The following is a 24,601-nucleotide window of genomic DNA, read 5'->3' on the forward strand; positions in this document are numbered from 1 at the left end:
ACAGTGTTACTGGGTTGAGGGGACGCGGGCAAGGCCTCAACCTCCTCTCCCTAAAATGTACGGCAGCCAACGTGGTGAGCCTGGGCCTCTGAGCTCCAGACCGTGGGTCCCCCAGGGATGGGTCCTCAGCTGGACACACCGGGCACCAACGTGCTGAGGGACATCAGCCTCACTGCACAGAGCACGCCGGGATACAGACGGGATTCTGCAAAATCCACCTCTCCATCCACCGCTCCTCATCTAATCAACCCATGAGCCCAGGCATCCAACTTTCCTCATTTGGTGAAACTCAGAAGCCTATTAAAATAAAAATGTTAGGCTTCTTTAAAAAAAAAAATTCTGTTCAACAAAGCACAATGTTCAATTTGTTTAAAAAAAAAAACAAAAAAACATATGGTCTACAGGAAGCACGGGACCTCGCTGGCGTAATTCTCATTTACAGGCTTCTGAACCCTTTAGTTCCAACTATTCCAAGAGAGGTTGTGCACGCATGCTTCTTGCGGGCTTCTCTCACCCTATCTGAAAGCAGCTCCTTGAGACTTTCCTCCAACCCACCATATGTCAATGAAACACAGTTCTGTTATGGCACAGATTGGAAAGCCGAAAACGTTCACTTGAGAAAAAGAAAAAAATATGGAAAAGAAACAGTGAATGAATGTGAATGGGAACTAGAAAAACTGAATTCCAGTCATAGTTCCTTCACTAATGCTACGCAACTCTGGATAAATTATTAGAATCTATCCATCTTAAAGCTGTGCCTCAGTTTCCTCAGGTGCTAACTTATACTGGCTCTCAACAAATTTTCTGTCTCTGTTAAGTTTCACACAAACAATATTTATGCCACAATTCTCAAAATATCCTGGGGGCACATAAAAATTTTGTTTTTGTTTTTTTTAACCAAGTCTTTTCTCTCAATGTTCCTCCTTCTGATATCCTTATCACCCAGAGGTGCCCATCCCAATCCCGGACTTTTTATGTGGTTCTCCCTCTTGCCTGAAGAATCCATGGAGAGAGGAGCCTGGCAGGCTACAGTCCATGGGGTAGCAAAGAGTCCGACACAACTGAACAACTATCACTCACTCCACTCATTGATTCAACACGACAGTGTAAGACTCAGGAGAGCACGCACATTAGTCCATCCTGTACACGACTGTTCCAACAGTCTGTATCGCTAGAACAGGCGCTAGAAATAGCTGTTAAATAAACTACCGTACCTCCTCCCAAGGGGGCCTCTTGCTTACCTACTCCCAGTTTTACCCCCAGGGACATGAAGTTTCCTATTTTCTCTAATACAGCTTGAAGCCGCTTTTCATGTACAACATAGCTCACTATCAGGGTAATGACTGTAACACCGAAACAACATTTCAGTGTAGGTGTTCTCTGTCCCTGTTTCACGTAGTGCCAAAATGCGGCTTACACTAAGACTACAGTTGAAAAGAATCCAGAATTCACTTAATAGAAGTGAAACTAAATAGATCATGTACTTCAGGAATAGGAATTCCTCACGGACACAATCATTAATGTTAAACTCGGACTGTTGTAATAATCTGCTGCTAAGATATACTATTATCCAAAAAATTTACACTAAACAATACTTTAAAAAGAAAGCTCATCCTAAACAAAATTAACACCTAATTAGGTTAAAATTTTGAACTACTGTTCATTACTGGAACTGCTGGTGTTCAGGCTACCGAAGACGACGACTTAGGGAGAAGCCAATAGCTAACTTCAAATGTTTACAGGGCTACTATGTAAAAGATAGGCATGTTTTGATTGGACCCTAAGACTTAGACTGGAATCAAAAGATAAAAATTACAGAGAAACAGAGCCTTGATGTATAACAAAAACACACTTCTGAAAATTACAGCCTTGATGTATAAACAAGAACACATTTCTGAAAATTACAGCTACATGAAAGTGAAACAGGCTGCCTTGTGAAGCACTAACCTTCCCATCACTCAAAATGCACAGACATGGGGTAACCATCAGATCACGCCTTGGACCGGGTGGAAGGTCAGACCTGTCCCAGGCACAAAATACTGGAGTGGGCTCTCATTTCCTCTTCCAGGGGATCTTCCTGGCCCAGGGACGGAACTTGCGTCTCCTGCATTGGCTGGCTGATTCTCTAGCACTGTTGTCACCTGGGAAGGCCCCTAAAGCCCCTGCTGAGATTAAATTCCAATACTACTCTGGGACCACTAATCATTCTGAAGGATACTTGGAAGTAAAATGGCATTTTTAAAAACACTCCAATTGCACGGTGGTGAGGAATACATTGACTAGGAGTAAAGTCTGGTGGTGGTGCCTAGATTTATACTAAGGCAACAGCTGTTTTACCCACTGTCGTTTTTGCAATGATCCCCTGAAAAGGTCCCTGGGAAACCCAAGGCTCCTCAGATCACAATTTGAAACCTGCAGTTCTAAGGACTCTAATGGGCAAAGTTGCTATAATAAACAAAGAGCAAGGAGATGAGGAAAACAAAGGAAGAGCATCTCCACTTGCCCTTCAGCAGGGTTATTTAAGCTAAGAATTCACGGGAGTACAATGAACAGCACCATCAGTCAATAACCAGTGTTTAATTGAACACATGTTCATCCCAGAAGAGAAGCCTGCCAACAGAACTACCTCATAAACTAGACTCCCCGGCAGACACAGTTTTGAACCAGTGGTGCATGCAGCTACCACTACAACACCCTCATGTCCCACCAGAAAACCATACAGAATACACAGTATTTTTTTTTTAAACGTTTTTTATTTGGCTGCACCAGGTCTTAGTGGCAGCATGTGGGATCTAGTTCCCTGACCAGGAATGGAACCTGGGCCCCCTGCACTGGGAGAGCGGAGTCTTAAGCTACTGGACCACCAGAGAAATCCCCAGAAATTCACAACACTTAATGGCATACAGCACCCACCTACATCTCAGCTTTCTCACTCTACAAAGAGTAGCCCAATTCCTGGGAGCAAGGAGGATTTAGGGAAGACAGAACCAAGTCAGAAAACTGGCAAAGCCTGTGAAAATGTAAATGTAAAAGCCTTTCCCTATCTTTGCTGCACCTTAATTCTAAGGTTTCTCTCCTTAAAATAATTTCCTTAAACTTTACATTTCCAAATAGAGAGACTTGTGCCTGGAAATTCTGCATTGAGATTCTCACAGCAGTTGGAAAAACAAAATCTGTGAGCACCTTCCAACAGAAGAAACCAGGTTCCAAGGAAGCTCTGTCACTGACAGTCCTGGGTTAGAAAAGAGAACAGACACCACTTACCTCAAGCAGGTGGTGAAGGGCCAGCCCTGCAAAACATCCACAGAGCCCAACTCTGGGTATGAGTCCATGGAAACTGTTTCATCAAATATTTTTTATGACTCAAGAAAATCTCTTTGCCCCACAATTTATTGAATCAAGAGTTGCAGTCCTCCCGGTAATTAAGTATTAAAACTGTTAAGTACAGAAGCTATTTTAAAATTCTGAATAAAATTCAGTAAGGACAAATGTAGAACACTAAAAAAAAAAATCTTTTTAATGTAAAGATATATAAAAACATGCTGGAACATGATTATACTTATCTACAATGGACTATTATATACGATATAACTTGTAGGTTAAGTGGCTAGAAAAATAACTCTTATAAAACTTTTAAAGGTCAAAGAGAGAAAATACTTTTGAGATCTTAACTGCTCTACTACTTGGCCCATGAATCATATTTAACAGATCATTTTTTTAAAAAGATGTACAATAACTATCAACAAAGACTCAACAGACTTTAAAAGGCAGAGAAGAGGATGGGAGAAGAGTCAGGAACCAATACACATCCAGTGTAGCAGGAAAGTAAATACTGTAACGCTGTGAAAAACTATTTCTTTTTCTATGCCTCTGCTGTGTGCTTCACAAAGCCGAAAATACCTCAAAATTTTAAAATATCGTTAAATATATTCACAGTTCAGACATTCCAAGTGGTCATTTAGCCATTAAAGCAAAAGCACCCTAAGAGCTGCTGAAGTATGTGTTAAGTGAAAAAGCCTTCATGATTATGAGATTCAATGTTTTACACAATCATCTTTTATGGGAAACAATTATCGTGGGGGGGGGGGCGTCTAGAAATCTCTGCTGGGGAACAACTTTAAAATAATCTTAATGGCATAAATCAGCTGTAAGAGAGAAGGTGCAGACATTCACATCTGGAAAGGGAGTGAGAATAAATTGGATAGATCTCCCATAAATACAACAGTCTGTGGGTATCAGAAATATAGGTTGAACCTTGTGAAACTGCCATTTGGGGAGAATCAAGCAGTTCAAATAGTGACTATTTCCTAAGGTTCAACCTCTATTTACCCACCCACATTCCTCTCCAAGTGTCTTCCTCAGGACAAGGATTTCCAAGTCGCTCACCAGGTGATCCACCTCCAAAAGAAATGCCACAGGGTAAGAGACAGAGTCCCCGCCCTTCAGAGGGCTGTGAGGCAGACTGCAGACACAGGTAAGTAACTAACAAAAGGGAAGGGGGAACACTCTTGAGGGGGCCTGGGCGAGGTTAGAGCTGGCAGACTTCAGCCAGACTCTGAGGGCTGAGCACCTCTTCAAGACAGCGCAGGGTTAGCCAGGGTCCTCTCGGAGCATGTGTAGGATAACAAGTTCAACAAGCAGCAGCTTCTGATGGAATCTGCGTTTGGGACGGAATCCGCGTGGGCACTTTCCTCAGTACAGGTGGAAGCCTTGCTTTCCCACTCACGGCTGTTTTCTGCCTAGAACATTTAGGAGTTCAGTTTCTTCAAACACACTTTTGGTAAAAACGTAAACTTTCTGGAAGACCATTTGGCAATATATATTAGTTTAAAATATGTACACCTTCAATCCTAGTCACCTCTAGGAAATTAAGAAAACTACAATATCCATGCACAAGAATTTAGCTACCAAAATACCACAAAATTATCAGGCTAGTGAAGAGATGGAAACATAGTTGTCCATTAACAGGAGTCTGGTTCAATAAATTATTTTCACTGATTGAACAAGTACTATGCAGTCATTAAAAAAGTGTTGATCCTAATATCCTTAAATACTGACATAAAAGTATTTTAATAAAATAAAGAAAAAAATCAGCATGTAGGGTCAATACACAGCTTTTTCCAGAAGAAAAAAGTACTAAATATATATATATATATATATATATATATATATATATAGCTTCTACATGAATATACACCTAAATTGTATTAGTTTTCTTTAAGCACTAAGATGAGAGTATTCCAGTCTCTTCTTTTTACACTTTCATTACATTATCTAATTTCTCTTACACTTAAAATGAAAAGGTGTTTTAAAAACAAACTTTTAGGATGGGTGTGAAGGGCAAATTCAGTTTGTGTGTGTGTGTGTGTGTGTGTGTGTGTAATAAAGTTTTATTAAAGTATAAGGGAGACAGAGAAAGCTTCTGACACAGACATCAGAAAGGGGTAGAAAGAGTACTTGCTAGTGTTAGCAATGGGGTTATACACTCGCCAATGAATCCAAAGAATGTCTGGAGGTTGTAAAGGCCTCACCAGACCTAGTCCCATAATTTACATTTTAAGATAAAAGAATTAGCCAGAAAGTTTAATCCAGAGACTGTCCTCAGGTAGGATACATTATTGTTATATAATCCTTGTAAAGACCAGAACTACTCCCATAATTTATGTTTTAAGATAACAGAATTAGCCAGAGGGTTTAATCCAGAGACTGTCCTCAGGCAGGATACATTATTATTATATAATCCTAAGGAATGTAGAGGAAAAAAAGTAAAAAGTTTGTCCTTTCTTCCTCCTTGAGTGTTCCAGACCTCTCTCCTTGGGGACCCCTAGACTTATCAACCTGCCTAGGAAATGACTCCTTCATTCCCCCCTTTTCTTTTAGGAGAATTATGTTGCCAAGGGAAAGGGGTGTCATTTTCGTTCCATAGCTACTTCCTGCTGTTTCGGGGCGTGGTCCCTAAGTTGTTATGGCAACATATTCTCCTAACCCTCATATTTCGGGTTTTAAGAAGAATTTCTTCCCCTAAGCCTATGCCAACTGTTATCTTCTTAGATGCCACAGCTGTGAATTCTGTGTCAAAGCCTTGAAACTATGCCTCAACACTGGGAACTCCACTGACTCCATATCCATATCCATTTAAAATATTTTAACAATCAGGGTGGTTCAGAGAGAGAGAGCTTTTCAGGGTTTACTCAAACAGCCTTGCAAACTGTACTTCCAGCAACATGAGTGCTTACAACTGGCTGCTCCATCTTTGGGGAATGAGAGGGAAAACTGGATCCCTGAGACTCTGATCTCAGATCTCTGATCTGAGTCTCGAATCAGGGCAGACCAAAGAGATGCAACAGGGAAAGGCCAAGTGTGGCCTTGGAAAACACAACAGCCAAGAAAAGCAAGAGAATGAGAACAGTTAAGACAAGCTGCCCATTCTACGGCCAGGCAGCCAGGACTGAGATTCTCAAGGATCTAGGAAAGCTAACACCAAAATGTATTCTTTGGATGACATGAAGAAAATAGAAAGAACCCAGGGAAGAATGGAAGGAAAAAAAATCAGAGGGGTGAGTGTCCAACGACTGCCAAGTTCAGCGCAGATGAACGCTGTGCCAATGGCAGAGTGCAAATAGTAAAGTCGAGTCATGGTCCGCAGCACGGTCGAATGCGCGGGCATAAAAGGGTTAGCTGCAAGATCGGCACCATGCCTTTCAATCACAAACTGGACTTACCTTAAATGCAGCGGGCGTTCAAAGGACCCCTACAGCTAGTCCGTGCAGAGACATCAATATCAGCGTTGGTGTCAAAGGTTATAAATGAATAAATTTAAAGAATGAGCAAGAAGGAAGCCGTGATTACAAGAGAACCAGGGAATGGCTACCCACTCCAGAATTCCTGCCTGGAGAATCCCATGGACAGAGGAGCCTGGTGGGCTACAGCTCATGGGGTCGCAGAGAGTCAGACACGACTGAGTGAAACACAGGAAATCACTATTGTTGGCTTTTCATGTGTCTGGGTTATCCGTAAACACGGGCCTCTCTGGTGGCTCTGACGGTAAAGCAATCTGCCTGCAATGCAGGAGACCCAAGTTCAGTCCTTGTGTTAAGAAGAGCCCCTGTAGAACAGCTACCTACTCTAGAATTCCTGCCTGGAGAATTCGAACAGAGGAGCCTGGCGGGCCCCAGACCATGGGGTCACAAAGAGTTGAACACGATTGACCAACTAACACTTTTCTTTTCACTTATCAGTAAACTTGACTAGTTCAACCACAATGCAGTTTTGTTCCTTAATAAACCCACTTGTGTCCAAGGTCTCAACTCAAAAAGGAAGGTCATTCAGAGGTCACTTAAGGGCCAAAGTGGGGGCTCGTTTGCCCATACCCAACCATTCCCTTTGTGATTCGGGTAAGTCAAAGGAAAAGGGCGGAATCCCCATAGCACTGCTCTAGATCTCATCAGAATCATCTGGGGAGCCTTTAAAAGGGAGAAGCCTGCGTCTCACCCTCAGATATGCTGATTCAGTTAGACTGGGGGTTCAAAAACCTTGGGCATCGTCATTTTTCAGAGCACACCATGTGTGAACAAAGGTGAGAATCACATTCTAGTAGGAAGTTGGCTGGCTTCTCATCACTCTAAAGATGAATGATCCTGGCTGAACTATAGTTAACAGGATTTTCAGCAATGCTCTCCGCCAACTTTAAGCAACATAAAAGTTCCACTCTTCTCACAATAATAATGGGGCCCTCCCTGAATGTGAAATTACAATTTTAATAGGTGACTACTTGTGGTTAATACTACCTGAAAAGGTGGAGAAATGCCAAAATTGAGGTATCCATGGTTCCTATTCTGAGAACACTCAAAACCCACAATCCTTTTAAAACTGACGGATTTCCATTTCTGTCCTCCTCGTTCCCCCTCCAGACGCACTTACAGATGAATAAAAGATGGGAATCAAGAAGATTGGCAGGAGTCCTGGTTACCATGGCAGCAAGCAGATGAAATGCCACAGCTCATGAAACTGATAGTGAGAGCAGGCATCAGGTGGACAGCATGGAGCGGCACCTGTCTTATTGACTGCTCTCCTTCATGCACAATTCAGAGCACGGCCTTCGCCTTATATTTCAACCGTTCAGGGAGCAGGAGGGGGATGCAGCACTGGAATGACAGAGAGACCAAGGAGGTAAGAATCAGCAAAGGACTCTGATAGCAGAGAACAAGGATTATCAGAAGAGTTAGTTTAGCTTCCGTGAGCCTTCTATGTGTCACTCTATGTATGGGTTTAGCAAAAATATCAGCCGACAGGTTTAAGGGAAATTTTTTAAAAATACGCCTCGAAGAGAGGCAGAAACGCAGGCTTTGGCAAGAGAGCCAGATTTGCGTATCTTGCTGAACAACAGACCAAAACCATTACTATCCTGCAGGGGTGCTTAATTCAAGCGGTGAAAGGAAGGTTCTTATGGGACTACACTGCTCTAAAGAGAAGAGAAGAGAAAGGGCTTAAAAGCACAGAGGAATTCAAGAAATCAAAGCACCCTTTGAGAGTCAGCTACTTCCAAGGAAAAGTGTGCCTTTCTTTCCCTAATCCTGTGAGTCTCTCACTCCACATACATCTTGCGAGTGCCATTATTCAGGACACCCTCTTCCCCAATCAAGCCTCTTCAAGGTGGCTTTCTGTTCCATCATCACCAGATGCTGGAGAGCCAAAGAACCTGGCACACGGGATGCAGTCGACAAATGTCTGATGAATACGTACATCAGAGAATATGTGGAAAGATAGATGGAAGTTACTAGCTGTACTTAATTCAACTAGAATGGAAAAAAGGCTTCAACTAAAAAATGAAATAAAATGCAAGGAGAAAAAAGATCTTCACTGCAAAAAGGAAAAGAGCACACACACATATGTATACAACTATACATTATATACATACTGTATGTATGTAAAGGTAGAGACGCATAAGAGAGTTAAGCATATCTTGTTAGTCAAAATCAGAGATGTACAGTCAAGGAACTAGGAACAAACAGGTGGAGGGTGGAAATAAAGACACAATGGGAGACTCATAAAGGTGCCTCCAAACTCCTGAAGATTCTTGGAATGCAAAAAAACCAGTGGACATTCAACTCTTAGAGTGTACCAGAGAACATTACAACAAAACTCCAAACACCTATGGAACACCTATGAAAACTGTTAATGAGTCAGCAAGCCCCATGTAGAGACAATAGTATTTTACAGCATATCTGCTATAGGGCATGACAATAAAATCTCAAATGAGAGCTAGAAGGAGTAAAATCCAAAGTTAACGACAGACCTCATTCTGTTGTATTTTTTTCCTGTCAGCCTAAAACCAGCAGCATCTACCCTGGAGTACTGCCTTCAAACTTGGAGGTCACATATAAAAGTTGTCTAACTCTTAAGGTAAGCGGAATTTCTCAGCTCCCACTGTGCTTCTGGTTGACAACATGTTCTTTTAGGATAAGGCAGAAATGGGCAACAGGCCCTGAAATTTCGAGCTTCAAAAGCTAAGAGTGAATAACAGGATTCCCCAGCAAGTTGGGAGGACTCAACAGAAGCATATTACACCCCCTCTTGAAAACCTATGAGAACTCCTGTAAAACAGTGTTGTTGTTAACACACAACTCTATGAGAATGAGGGAGAGGAGGGGAAAACAGCAATATGACTTTAGGAAAAAGAAAGCAAGTGGAGAAAAAGCACCAGTGGGGAAAATCAAGAGTCAACCATGTTTACACTGTAGAATTCCCCCCAAAGTCGTGGGGACTGGCAACACTGAGTACAGCTCTGAAAATGGGGGTGAGTTGGGAACGAAAATAAAATTGCTTGAAAGTTTATGGAGTAGTTGGATCCCTAGATGCATGTTTGGAGGCTGATTCTCTGGAGTGGATAAAACAAAGAAGTACATGGACTGGAGGACCCAGGTACAGCTGTAAGAGGCAGTATCATGCACACTCAGTTGTGTCTGACTCTTTGCAATCCCATGAACTGTAGCCCTCCAGGCTCCTCTGTCCAGGGGATTCTCCAGGCAAGAATACTGGAATGGGTTGCCATTTCCTCCACTAAGAGATCTTCCCAACCCAGGGATCAAACCCACATCTCATGTCTCCTGCATTGTCAGGCGGATTCTTTTACCACTGTGCCAGTAAGTACTCAAGAAACAATGGAATGTGCCACAGAGAACACAAACTAGCCTGAAGAGACACCTGCTAGCTAAATCTGAAAACATCTGAGCAAAACAATGACAGTAATGAATCATAACCTACTAGACAAGGTAATACATGAGTTCAAACTGATAAATAAATGGGGAAAAGAGGAAATTCTTGATTTCAGTATAGTTAAAAAAGAAAAAAGAAAAATCACTGTTTTACACCACCACAGGAATAACTTGCTCAGGCAAGAATTATCAGTGGATGCTAAAACTATGGGCAAAGTTTGATGAGGAATAGTACGTTATTTATGTGAACTCTGTGAAAGCCACTCAGTCATGTCCAGCTCTTTGCGACCCCATGGTCTATATAGTCCACGGAATTCTCCAGGCCAGAATACTGAAGTGGGTAGCCTTTGCATTCTCCAGGGGATCTTCCCAACCCAGGGATCAAACCCAGGTCTCCTGCATTGCAGGCGGATTCTTTACCAGCTGAGCTATCAGGGAAGCCCAAATTAGAGTTTATTAGGGAGATAAATACAGTTATCTCCCCCACAGCTTACTTATTACCAAAAGGGAAAATGTTAACTAGACAGTGGAGAGACGTAGTAGGTACCACTTGAATCAAGTATCAAAGTTAATGTCAACAATAATGAGACAACACATCACACACCTCCCAATGTGAGGCTTTGTGGACCTATTATTATTGCTTATGTTGTAGTCAAAATGTAGCCCAAAATGCAGTGAGTCAAGTCATGAGGAGAACAGCCCTAAATAGGAGTGGAATTCACGAAATGACTGGCATTTAAACTTCAAAAATATCAGTACTACAAAGACAAAAAGAACAGCTGAGAAACTATTTCAGACTACAAGAGATAGACATTAAAGCTAAATGCAATGAACTGGTTTCCAAAGTTTAAAAAAAAAAAAAAAAAAGTTGCTATAAAAGACATTTAACAGAGTAACATCTAAATAAAGACTTTAGCTTAAAATATTGTATCACTGTTTTCATATTTCGATAATTATGATTATATGGGTGACTGTCCTTGTTTTAAGAACTATATCCCCAAGTACCAAAGGGTAAAGGAGAGTGAGGTCTGCAACTTATGTTTTCAAATGGTTCACAAAAGTGATGAGAGAAATGACAATGCAGCTGCGGCCAAATGTTAACTACTATAAGTCTGGATGAAAATGATTCCTGGGTTCTTCACACTATCGTTACAACTGTCCTACAATCTGCAATTATTTCAGAATTAGAAGTGAAAACACTGAGCATATTTTTATTTACTCCATGTTTTATATTCTCAGTTAATACTTGCTAGTTCATGCTTACCAAGGTAAAGAAGAGCAAAAAATGGTAGGGGAAACGCACTGGAACACTTTATGAGCCAAGAGAAAAGGAACTGAGACACAGCCTCTTGAGGACGGACGTGCGTTCGTACTGAAAATACTCAGTCGCAGAAATGTAAATTTTTCATTTTATTCAAAGTCGGTACAGAAGTGCTAACGTTTCCATAAAATAATTACTATACTTCAGTTACAGGACAAAATACCACAGAAAGGAATATACTTTGCAAGAAATGTAGTTCATCTTAAGTTTCCAAATACTTTTAAAGGCTAATGCAGCAGCTGGCAAAGTAACACACAGTACACAAAGAACAGTGTATTTTACAGAGTCAGTAATGAAAACTGACAGCTCTTTAGCAGATTTGCTTAATTTTTTTTCATTTTTTTTAAACAATAACACTTTTAAAAACACATTAAACCAAGATCATACATGTCTACAATTTAAAAAATCAGATTGTATACAATAGGTTAGAATAGTCAAGTTAGAATTGTCATGTATGGTTAACAATCCTAAATCTACAATTTCAATTGTATGCCTTTCAATATGGAAGTTACCTGGTTTATACCAAATTCTACTTTCTATTCGCAACTAAAACATTGTACAATGAGATGGACTTGATAAGTCAAACCTTAAAAAAAAAAACAAAAAACACTGCAGACAATGAAGCGTACACTGGAAAATCAGTTTACAAGTCAAAAAACTCACCAATAACTCAACAACTCCATTTAAGATCACATTTGGTCTACAATGCGTAAGTGACGAAGCAATCCATGTACACAACACACACCCCAGTGCACAGACTGGGCTCTCACAGAACATGTGAACAAAGCTTTAAGAGGCAGGACGCTGGGAAAAACATTTTTCAATGTAGACATCTGTTAAAAATGCGTTAATACTTACATATCAAAATTACTAGATAGAAGGCAGCAGTACTCTGCTGACATTTGGCTTAAAAATAAAGGAATGAATGAAGCAATTTCACAGGATATTAGAAAAGGAATTGGTTTTCTTCTTGAAGAAGACTACTAACTTTTGCACAGCAACTATTTTTGATATCCACCTTATCAAAAAAAAAGGAGCAGCAGCAGCACTGAGAAACAGAACATAGTTCACATGTGATCGCCAACACAGGTCCAGGCAACACAGACGGGACGGCCAAGCAAACAAAGGGCGCATCCTCACTTCATCTCTGAACTGTCGGCAACCCATCAACTGAAGCGACAGTGGTGGGGGAGCAGGGCAACAGATTCCATACCATCATCTGACACGAACGTAATAGGTCATTATTTAAAAAGAAAGTAATAAAGCTTTTGCATTTTAACAACCCCACAGAAAAGTTCATGAGCAAAAAAGACTAGTTGATCTGTTTGCCACTCAAAAGAGATCTCACAGTGAAATTAGAAAGTTCTAATTGTACATATTTACACTGCTACAACCACCTAGTTCACCTAGACTAATTAAAGCAATTTTTCATGGAAATTAGAAATGAAAGATATTCTGCCAAAGGAATCTTCAAAAGCATCCTTTAAGTTGTTAAAAACAATTTTAGACTTAAAAACAAAATTTAAAGGTACAGAGCCCATTCTATATAGTATACAGGACTAACAGGTTATTACTGCTTTGCCTTATCACACATGGCTAAGCCAAAGATGTTCCTCAAACTTCTCATTTTCCCTGTATTTCTCATTCCTCTCCTCAACTCCACCAAAGCCTGAGGTGCTACATTCTCAAAAACTGCTGTAGGGACACACTTGCTGGCTTTTTGCTGTAGGCCATACTCTCTCCCTCAAAGTGCTCAGGTTAATTCTTCTAAACCATGTTCCATTAGTCTACACCAGCTTGAATCTTCATTCCATATTATTATTAAAATTGACTACCCCTAATATAAATATATGAAACAGAGGAGAGTGGGAAAAAGGTAGTCACTTCTCTCCATTCTGAGTTTTCCTATCTTTTGACGTATGGGCAAGATCCAAGAGAGATGTATTTATTCATTGCTGATAAACAGGGACTATTCAGATGAAGAAAGTTGAGGAGTAAAATAAGGGCAATGCCGAGTGCAAAAAAACACATTATTTTTTTCTTCTTTTGCAGGCATATTCATAGATTTCATCTAATCTAGTCTTGTAACGCAACAGGCAAAAGAATCCTTTAGACTCTTACAACCAATGTGAAAAGCAAAAAGTAGTTCCACTTGGCAGATGTCTCACTTTGTTTGATGCTTATGACTCCTGGATCAAATTCTGCTCTATTAAAATGAAGGGTAGCCAGGCATATGAAAAAATAACTTCATTAACCTTATTAAACTTACACGAAGATTAAAGATTAGTATTTGCCCTATTAAAATGTGAGACTTCTCCATGCTCCCAGGGTGCTATTGACGGGAGGTAAAATTTCCTATAGATTTATGATTAGAAAAAATAACCCAAAGGCTCTACAGCTTAAAGCCGAAGTTTGTCAAAATGTTCCACCCACCAGAAACCTAGAAGTCTGTTCCTGTTTCTCCAGTTTGATTGTAGGGAGGAGCCCACAGCGCCCGTTTGAGCTGGTGACCCCCCAGCACAACCGCAGCAGTCTTGCCAGTAGTACTGTCTCCTCCACCAAAGCAGCACACAGGTCCTCAGACTAGAACACTGCCTCTCTGATGATTGAGGACCCCCAGCTCAGGCACCTCTCACTGTCCGGGGCTTGCAACACTGTGGGGTCGTCCTGACAACTCCAGAGATGACCCATGGCGGGCTTTTTATGCCGGGCACTTGTGGGATACTGAGAATACTGTTAGTCTTGTGCTTTCCACATGTGGAGTTACACACATGAGGGAACATGGTTTTGTGCTTTCTATAAAATTTACTTTAAGCTTTTTTCTTATCATGGAATGTGAAACTCTTGTCACATGTATATTCTCAGATATGCCTACCCAACCTACACTGGAAAATGATAAAAGTTAAAACATATTCACAGAATAAGTAACCTTGAATCTTTAATTAAGGATATAAAGGAAACAAACACAGATGAATAAATAACATTTAAGCTGCAACACAAGCTAGACCTACCTGGTTCTTTGAACCTAAATAAAGCCTGCATGTAAAATATGTTAGTATAAATGTATTTTCTTCACTAGTCATAGCAAAATTTAAAAAGAGGAATTGTGTAAGAGTTATGTATCAAGAAAGGGAAAGGTGTGAACTAGCAGATTAAATATCAGCAACCAGAAGGCACTAATCAAAACATAAATTTCAGAAGCTGATTACATTAAGGAATACCCTACAGAATGGCCTGTGCCAATTTGGGATATCAATACTCTAGATAGCAATGAGCTTAATTTCAGTTTCCAACTACTAAAACAAAAAAGTGAGTTATTAGTGAACATTCCACTTACAGAGGTATAGGCGACATTGATATACTGAAAAATTATCCAGACAAGTTTGTCCAGAGGCAATAAAAAAAAGTAAACACTCCTTTATCCAGCAGCACTAGGGGACAAGGTGAATTTATCAGGGTCAAAACAAGTCTCCAATAAAGATGTGGGTACCTACTCTCCATCTGTGCTGTTGCCGAAATCACTAAAAAATGTACTTCCCTCACTGATAAGAGTTCACTCTCTGTAAACTGTCTTGCGAGGGGGGGCTGGTTCCATCATCACGGCAACAATCACAATCCAGGGCTTCTCTGAGGAGAACAGGGCACTGCGCCTACACTAGCAAGAATCTGAGACCACTGTGCTTTGTCTTATTTATTCTAGCATCCCTCTCCCCAAACACACTATAAATCCAGGTAACCAAATCAAACCTCAAAAGTCATTACATAAATTAAGGTTACTGGTTTAAGTCAAGTCTCAGATATGGTCCTCCCTCCAAAAAGTAAAGTGCATGAGATGAGAAATGATGCAGCTACATCAAACCTTTGTGTCTATTTCTGAACAAAAGACTACATGCCAATGGTTAAGGCCATTAGTTACCAGATAAATGGGGTGCTTAACCCGAAACAAAAAGCTAAACCCTATCTTTTATAAAGGATTTGAGATGGAAACAAACATAAATTATATCAATTCACACAACATTCCTTTAAAGGCGAATCAGTAGTTTAAACCCTTATTCCCAGCACTGGAGAGAGAAGTTTAAATAAAAATATTTATATGACAACGTGAATAATGGTGTGAGACTCAGCGCTGGCAAAGCCTATCAATTATTTTGAACCTTAGCTAAATTCTGTTCTGCAGTCAAAGTAACTGAATATCTACTCTTCCATCAGAGGTGAGTTTGACCAAAATAAACATACCAAATTAGGAGAAGTTAGCTTAATGAAGGAAAAGGGGGTTTGTAGCCCTGAGTTAAGTCATCCAAGAAAACCAAGTGTAGTGATCAAAAGATTACTTCTTACATAATCCAGCTTCACACCTAACTAGTACAAAAGAGTTTCTCTATATACTGACTAGTTCCAACTTTTTACCTTTAATTGCTGCAACAAGGTTTTTTTGGCATCAAAACAAACTCCATTCCTCTCTACATTGCGATACATCATTTCCAAGGGACTGGTGTGAATTTTAACTATTTCTGCCTAATTTTTGAAAAATGAGCTTTGAGAATAAAATTTTGATGAATTATTAGGGCTTTTGTTATTAGTGAACACAAAGTCTGAAAATAAAACTCTGGAGCATTAACAGTTTAAGCTAATAGATATTTTAGTATATTTAAACATAACTACTATTTAGTGAATCATCCTCTGGATCCAGGCCTTCAAATCTGGGGCAAAGCACCACTTTTGCACACCATGGCAATAAGCCTGAAAGTGAATTAAGCTGACGAAAGATCAAAATAGGAATATGTTAAGTGTTCCAACAAAGAAAAAGTGAATAATTAAAGCAATGTGAGGGGAGACAAACCAAGGGGAAACCAGTCTCTCTGAATGTAGGTGGACCCTGACACACAAACAGGAGTAAGTCCTATCGCCAAGCCTGCTCAGGCTAACGTCAACATTAAAAGGACAAGCGACTTAACACCCCACTAATGAGAAATCATATGAATACTGAAGCCTAGGTCTGCTACACCCAGGTACTTCTCAGCATCTCCTCTAGTAGTTTTTCCGACTTCTTCAGAAAATCTTGTCCTGGCAGGATCTCTGCAGTCACATAACTTAACAGCAATGGCCTTTACACATCTCTCAACCCAAACTCGGAAATGTGGAGGTGTCACTGCTAGATACCCATGTGGTCATTTTCAGCCATCATACCTCAGATGAAAATGACACAGGGGAGTACAGCGTAAGCAAAGTACTGCCGGGGGGAACATTAACGGGTCTAAGTTTTTAATAGCTAATAATACAGCAGGTCTACAGGGTGGTGAAGAATGAAAGTAACCTGTATTACGTGATCTCTAAAGAGAGAGGATCCACAAAACCCAATATACAGAAGGTAACAATGGACTGAGAAATGTAGAGACTTAAAGGTTCTAACCACCCTGGACAAGACTTTCAAGCCCCTACTCAGCTTCAGGTTAGAGAATTGAGTAGCAACCCTCCTCCTCAATTCTTAAAATGTGAAATTTCACGAAGCAACAGGCCCCTGTTAATTACTTTGTGTGCCATTGGTAGGAGTTAGGGCTTTGTGACCCAGGCCAGCCTCTTTCTGCAGAAAGACAATGGCGCCTTTGAGCCAAGTGAAAAAGAAGCCTTGGGAGATCAGATCTGCTGGACTGAGGCCAAAGGACACAGAAGCACAGCTACTGCTCGATGCTTCTCTAACCAGAAGATAAGAGTGATAACTTCACTAGGAAAGAAAGGCTGGGGAAGAGATTGGCTCTGCTGTTTCAAAAGCCACTTACTATCTCAGGGTAGGACAAAATATTCTTCAACAGGGAAATGAGACGTCCCACAAAGGAACCCATAACCACTCTGCATGCCAGGGCAACAAGCTCTGCTCGTCAGATCTTGAGACGAAGACTGCCTGAGAGGACAAAATCTAAGAACTGGGGCTACCAGATGAGACAGTATTTGTCTCCACTTTTGAGTACCAGTGTCCTCACTTCATCCTCTTAGCTAACTATTTCAGTCAATCACTCTTAGCCAGTTCTCAACCTTAGCTTGAGCCAATAAGAAAATATATACATGTTAACGTCTAGCTATCAATGTCATCATTTAAGACCCATTTAGTGTAAAGTATGACTATTTTGCTAGCTTTATGAGACTACGTATCATTCCATGATCATTCTAATGAAATAAAGACTGAAGAATGGTCCCCTGAAATAAAGCGGCAATCAGGAATTCACATACTCATTCAAGCACATTATCTATTACTGGGAAGCAATAAGAAGGGCAAGCTTCAGGGACTTCAGTCTAATAAAGTGATGTTTACACTGGCAAGAATAAACAATCCTAACGGATATGCTAATAACCATTCCTTATTTACAAACATTAGTACTCTAAACTTGACCTACTGCTATATACACACAAATAAGACACAAGATGATGTATTTTATGTATCATACTAAGACAACAGCAGAGAGAAGGCAGGGGGATGCTAAAACCCCAAACTATTAGGAGTCAACATTAAATAAAGGGGGGAAAATCCACTTAGACGCCACCTATTCATTTATGCTTTTAACAGAAGGGGTAAGAAGGCTGCTCAGCCAGTATGTCAAACCTCACTGCTGAGTTACACAGCAATGTGTTCAAAGAAAAATTTTAATTTCTACAACTTAATGGCAATTTGAAAAATCTAAGATCCTATTATTTCCCCAAACACCAAAAGGCTGCCTCAAAAGAAGAACAGTTCCTTTGAGAAGAGGACAAACCATGAGTCCAGACCCAGACACCCGGTTTTCTGCTCTTCCTAACAGACTTTGTAACGTTGGATATGTCACAGCCTCGGCCTCCACTCGAGGACGGTCCTTACTTTCATTTGGCCCCCAGCTTATAAACCCTAAGAATGAAACTAAGAAAAAAATTCCACAAGGCACTCTAATAAGCTTGCAGAAATCATACTACTCAAACACAAATTACTACAGACTCAGTCCATCAGAAAGCCTCCTGGAGATGGGAAGACATTATGCTACCTAATAATTTCTAAAAATCAACTTTGAACTAATTAAGTCCATCATAATGAACTTAATTTACAAATACAAAAAAATTTAAAGTCATTAGGACTGAGTTTTGATTCAAAATCTACAAAAGTATCTAAAAAAGTAATAATTTTCCCCTAAAGAATACAAGGTTAATAAAATCATGCAATTTAAAAAATATCAGAGATTACAGAAAAGTCAAAGAAAGTAGATACAAAATTAGTTTCCTTCATCTGCCATGGAGGAAAAAGGACAGCATGCACAAGGAACGACCTCACGTGGAGAGTTTTTCTCAAACATCTTTCGTACCCTGTCCTCATGAAGGGGAATCCACCTGTGAAAAATGGATTCTCTTCCAGAAAGCTGAAACTGGATACCGAGACATGTCAAGACAGAGGGTCCTACAATTACACAAGTCCTGTAATCTCCACAGGACACACTACTAAACCCGTAGAAGTTCTCTTGAATATGCTATCCATTCTACAGAAAGACTATACTGCAACCCACCAGTGGCAAAGCATGCGCTCTTTTGAGTTTTCTATTACTAATGGTCTGTTTGCATTGAAATATCCTCATGCTCTCACTCACTGTAACTGTTTAAACAAAAATGCAGAGGCTGTGTACATATGTTGTCTTAAAAAAAAAAAAAATTTGAAAAAAAACTTACGAATGATACATTATGATCTCAGAATGATATTTTCACTCTAAAAACTCAACTTCAATGTACCACAATCTAATCAAGTGGGGCAACCCACAAAAGCTGAGTTAATTTTTCTTCAAATTTCCGGACGCATTTTCCAAATGGATCCACTCAGGAAGGTTAACTGGTTAATAAAGAATGTTACCAAATGACAAGAACAAAGCTAGAGAATTAACGGTGTACGAGGAATCACCTGTTCAGCTTAGTTGATCAAACACTGCTTTAAGGGATGCTAATTTTCAAACTATATAAATGATCTTAACTTGGTCAGTAAATTTGAGGATCATCAGCAATGTTAACTTCATTCCCCCCCCCACAATCATTTACAATACAGTCATGACACACAACTTTATAAAGACAAAACTACTTGGTGGTCGTTTGAGTATGGTTCACTTAAACTTCAGAGGAGGGAAAAAAAGAAAAAAGAACACAAAAAACAGCTGGAACTTTTTTCCAACATTCCATATACTGGTGGTACAGGAACAGCTACAAGAAAACATTCCTCTTCCTTTCTTCCAGCATACAGAATCCATAGGCTCATGCTAACAGAATGAACCTGGCAAACGAACTTGCCCTGAAACAAGTACTCCACAAGCACATGTTAGATTTTTAGTATATAATGGATTATACAATGTACAAATTCAGTTCTTTAAAATGGGAGTAGGGATTACAGAGACAGAGAAAAAACTTTAAAATGAGCAAGTCTTCCATTTCAGGGTAAGAAGGCCTACCAAGATTTGGCAGTGTGGACAGTTATCTTACTCGTGACACCTTAGCGTGTGACTCTGCTCTAAGTGCTCTGTGAGAATAATCGGTCTCTCCTTACTTTGGTATGGAAAATTTTAAACCACATTTGCACAATTCAGTCTGTTTAAATAAGTTTTACTTCATTTAGGTTGAAAATTTACTTTCATCCATCTCTGGGAAAATAAAAGTCTTGCAAATAGATGATTTTTCTGCTAAGTAAAATTTGGCTAAAACCTACAGCGTAAACAATGCCTGAGAGATGCAACAGTTACATAAGTTTGCAGGGGTTTTTTTCGTTGTTGTTTTCCAAAGACTAGTATTTTCTTAAGTTAGTGTCTCATCATATCCTTAAAAGTTCATAAGGAGAAATAAACAAACATGAAAATTCCAAGTGAACACACAGCAAAAAGTCCAATATTGAGTATTACTTTAACTTGTGGAGGTTCTTCCAACATTTGTAAACAAACAGCCTCCTCCTCCATCAGGTCTCTGAGACTCCTCTTGCTAAGGCTCTTACTTTTAAAGCCACAGAACCAATCGATGAACTTCCAGTACCGGCTTCCGTCCTCTACTTCCTTCTTTCTCTCTTTCTCACCCATGAGAGCTGCCTGCCCGTTAGAATACGCATCCACAGGTGTCTCTGCCTCCGAATGACCTAAGGAAGCCACTGGGTTGCCCTCCTCTCTGCAGGTCACCAAGAGATTAACATCTTCCGGCTGCAGGCCCTTGATGCTGTCCTCAGATTTCCCATTGGGGATGACGTGGTTGATGGCCTCGTTATTCTCGCTGCACCTCAGAATGCTCTTCTCTTGCATTTTGTATGGTTCGTCTTTTGGGGAGCAGCTCTCCTTGACCACCAGGCTCTTCTTAGACCAAAAGGTGGTGGTGCGAATCTGTTCCTTCGTAGGAGGTGGTGTGAGGAGGCTAACAATTACAGTAATGAGTCCTGTGATCCAAAACAACGCTGTGGCCACATACATGTAATGGATGTCTTTGATGAAGCCTGGCCTGTTATCAGGTTGGTCACATTCTGGGGCACGGTAGGCAAAGGCCAGTGTCAAGCGGACTGCTCCAAGGATAAAGCCCGCCATTCCACCATAAAAAGCCCCTTGCTCATTGCAGCGCTTCCAGAAAATCGCCAGGAGGAACAGGGCTGCAACTGGGGGAGTCAGGTAGTCGGCTACCTCCTGGATGTAAAGGTACATCTGGCCTCCTTGCATCTCCACGATGATGGGCACCCATGCGATGCTGATCACCACCATGAAGGCCACAAATATCCTGCCCACAATCATCAGTTCCCGGGAGCTGGCGCTCTTGCGGATGAGTTTGTACACGTCGAGGGTAAATATGGTGCTGGCACTGTTGAAGATGGAGTCCAGATCACTCATCAGAGCAGCAATCATCACGGCCATCATCAGGCCCCGGAGGCCCACGGGAACCAGCTTCATCACCAGGCGCGGGTAGGCAATGTTAGAGCACCCGGCTCTGCTTCCACACACCTGCATGCAGTGCTCGGGGTTGATGCAAGCTATGTCATCAGCAAACAGTATCCGGGAAATCATTCCGGGGACCACTATGATAAACATCGGCAGAAGTTTCAGGAAGCCAGCCATCAGGGTGGAGCCTTTGGCATGAGCAATGTTTTTGGCTGCTAGGACCCTCTGCACAATGACCTGGTCGGCACACCAGTACCAGACCGAAGCCGGGGTCTGACCAAGGATGAATCCAGGCCAAGGAACGTCTTCATCTGTTGGGTTCCGCAACATTTTCAGTGCATCTTTCTTGGGGTGGACATTACAAGAATTTGTGTTGGAAAGGTTGTATGTCAGCAGGATGGAAGTGACATTGGGTGAGGCCAACATGTACCTTCTCTTAACTTCCTCAAACCCGCCAATCTCCATCATGCTAATCACCATAAGTGTGAGTGCCCCAACGATCATGAGCAGAGCCTGCAAGGTGTCTGTGTAGATCACTGCGACAAGGCCTCCGGTGACAGTCAGCAAAGCAGTCATGCCAATGAGCAGGATGACAGACACATAGAGGTTCCAACCCAAAGACTCCTGGATAAAGAGGGCACCCGAATACAGATCCACTGAGAGCTTGGTGAAGATATAGAGAATCAGAGACAACGCTGCGAAATAGACCTGAATCCTATGGCCACCAAATCGCTTGGACAAGTATTCTGGCATGGTGTATACCCCCGACCGGATGTAAATCGGGATGAAAACCCATCCCAGAAGTTGCAAAAGCAGCAAGGCATTGAACTCCCATGCGCCCACTGCAAATCCACTTGCCGCTCCAGATCCTGCCAGCCCAATGAAGTGCTCACTCCCAATATTGCTCACAAACAGAGAGGCACCAATTGCTACCCAGGTCATAGAGCGCCCCGCCAAGAAGTATCCACTCACGGTGCTTCTATTAGATTTCCACATGGCAAAAAAACCAATGCACATGACCAGGATAAAATACAGGGCCACTATGGCAATGTCTGCTGTCTCCAGTACAGCCCTCATGTTTGGTAACTTTGCGAATAAAAACGTCCAATGACAGAAGTGTCCGACTTTTTATTTACTCGTGAGTAACCCCAGCCAAGTCTGGAAACCATACGTGAACTGGACTACACAGAGCAACACAGCAGGTCAAAGTCTTTGTCCTTTGGTTTGCTGTCTTGATGGTGGTGGTTGTGATAAACTTTGAAGGAGACAGTTTAAATTTTCCTCCGCTTCTTAATTGGGATTGAGAACTTAGCTCGTCCTCTTAATCCACTCTCCACAAGACCATCAGCATTTACTCAGGGGCTGGAGGAGACATTCTGAGTTGCAGCTAAGTCTAGTGAAGCCTACTGTACCAACCCTGCAAGGCAGCAAAGACAAAAGACAAAGATTGAATTAGAGGAGGGGCTCACCAAGCGATGAGGAAACTTTCAGTCTAACAAAACGGCGCAACAAGACATTATTTAAAAAAAAAAAAAACTTTAAAAATATATATACTTTAGTTCCACAGGAAAGAATGATCCATGCTATCACTTAAAAGTCAGGGAGAGTATTTATCATTTTGAACTGAAAACAAAAATATACTGTCCTAAGTAAGTCATCTAACTTCTCTGGCAACTGACAACTGCCCACCATGACACTGCCCTTTCTTCTCTTACTGTGGTAGTCTCAGACTGGAAAAGCACCAAGGTCATAAAGCAACCTGGGGGAGGGGGACTCTAATTATTCATACTAAATAAGGTCACCTAAATGAATCTTCAGTCTTCCCAGGTGGCTCAGTGGTAAATAATCCATCTGCCAACACAGGAGACACAGGTTCAATCCTTGCATAGGGAAGATCCTCTGGAGGAGGAAATGGCAACCCACTCCAGTATTCTTGCCTGGAAAATCCCATGGACAGAGGAACCTGATGGGCTACAATCCACGGGGTCACACAGAGTCAGACACCACTTAATGACTAAACGACAACAAAATGAATCTTCAACTACTGTTGAGTTCTAAGAGTAATGTATTTTGTAGCTAAGTTAGGGTCCTGGATAGAACAGGTATTTACTAGGTATTATTATCCACTCCCAAACACAATACCAAGTATTGCTTAATCTAGGTAAACTACTGTCACAAAATTTCCCTAAATTCCTACCACAAATGTACATCTGTGCTAGTCATCACACATTAACCTAGAAACTGTGACATGACTCCTGCCTTAAAGGGAAACCAGATTTTCCATACAAAGAAACTAGGAACATACAATTTATAAACAACCCTGAATTTTTATTTTGTTAGCTAGAAGACATTGAAAAAAGTTTTGGGTTTTTTTTTTTTTAATGTTAAAGAAAGTAATCTCCTTCCCTTCCAACAGGCATTATTTCCAAGAGATCCTCTGAGAGGATAAAGGCACTAACTGAAGGTGTGATTTTGCTGAATGATTTTTCCTTTTAATGCTCTCTCGTTGAATGGTATACAAAGCAAGGAGAGAAGGGAAAAAGAGAAAATTTTTCTGGAAGACTGAAAAACAACATCATTATTGTTATATCTTCCAAACCTAAACAAAACAGACATCTGTAAGCCATTAGGTAACAAATTATTAATCAGATATTTTTATTAATTGTATTAATCAGATTTTTTCCAGTCCTGGATTAAGAAAATCACTGAAAAACAGACATTTAAATTTACCTAAAATTGAGTTTATGAATATGACAGGTTTTCTCCTGGAAAAAGAGAAAAATTCTCAACCTTCAAAGTAATTATAATTGGAGCTGAGAAAGAATATGAAAAACATTTTGTTATTCAACCTAATGCCTTCCACATGTTAACTCCTGAAGTGATTTCTCCTTTTGAGATAACCCAAAGTCAGAGTGAAACGTTTTTCTATGCTTGACAAAGCAGATGCTTTTTGATGAACCGAGATATTTTCCTTTAAAAATCAGTAGCAAAGTTATCAAGTCCTATAAATGATACTAAAGCCACCTCTTTTCAAAACAGACCACAGTACTAGTCACTTAACAACATACCTCTTAAGGAGCTGGGAAAAAAGCTTAAAGATAAATGCTCTACCGTATTAGTTATTAAGTCTAATTAATAATACTGCCACATAGAAATGTCTTAAACTGTTC

General features: G+C 40.7%; 2 protein-coding genes across 4 annotated transcripts in view; both read right to left on the bottom strand.

The window, feature by feature from the left end:
* The window catches only part of MRPS6 (mitochondrial ribosomal protein S6), a 63,953-nt gene that overhangs the window by 19,000 nt on the left and 20,352 nt on the right, over positions 1-24,601 (bottom strand). The window lies entirely within an intron of this gene.
* Positions 11,610-24,601, bottom strand: part of SLC5A3 (solute carrier family 5 member 3) — a 33,707-nt gene continuing 20,715 nt past the window's right edge. For all 3 annotated transcript variants that reach the window (XM_043893073.1, XM_043893071.1, XM_043893072.1), the window contains exon 2: positions 11,610-22,848. In XM_043893073.1, coding sequence (XP_043749008.1) covers positions 20,352-22,508 — 2,157 coding nt within the window. In that variant the 5' untranslated portion in view covers positions 22,509-22,848 and the 3' untranslated portion in view covers positions 11,610-20,351. The remainder of the gene's footprint in view (positions 22,849-24,601) is intronic.

Source organism: Cervus elaphus, chromosome 31 (genome assembly GCF_910594005.1).
Source record: "Cervus elaphus chromosome 31, mCerEla1.1, whole genome shotgun sequence".
Taxonomy (NCBI): Eukaryota; Metazoa; Chordata; class Mammalia; order Artiodactyla; family Cervidae; genus Cervus; species Cervus elaphus.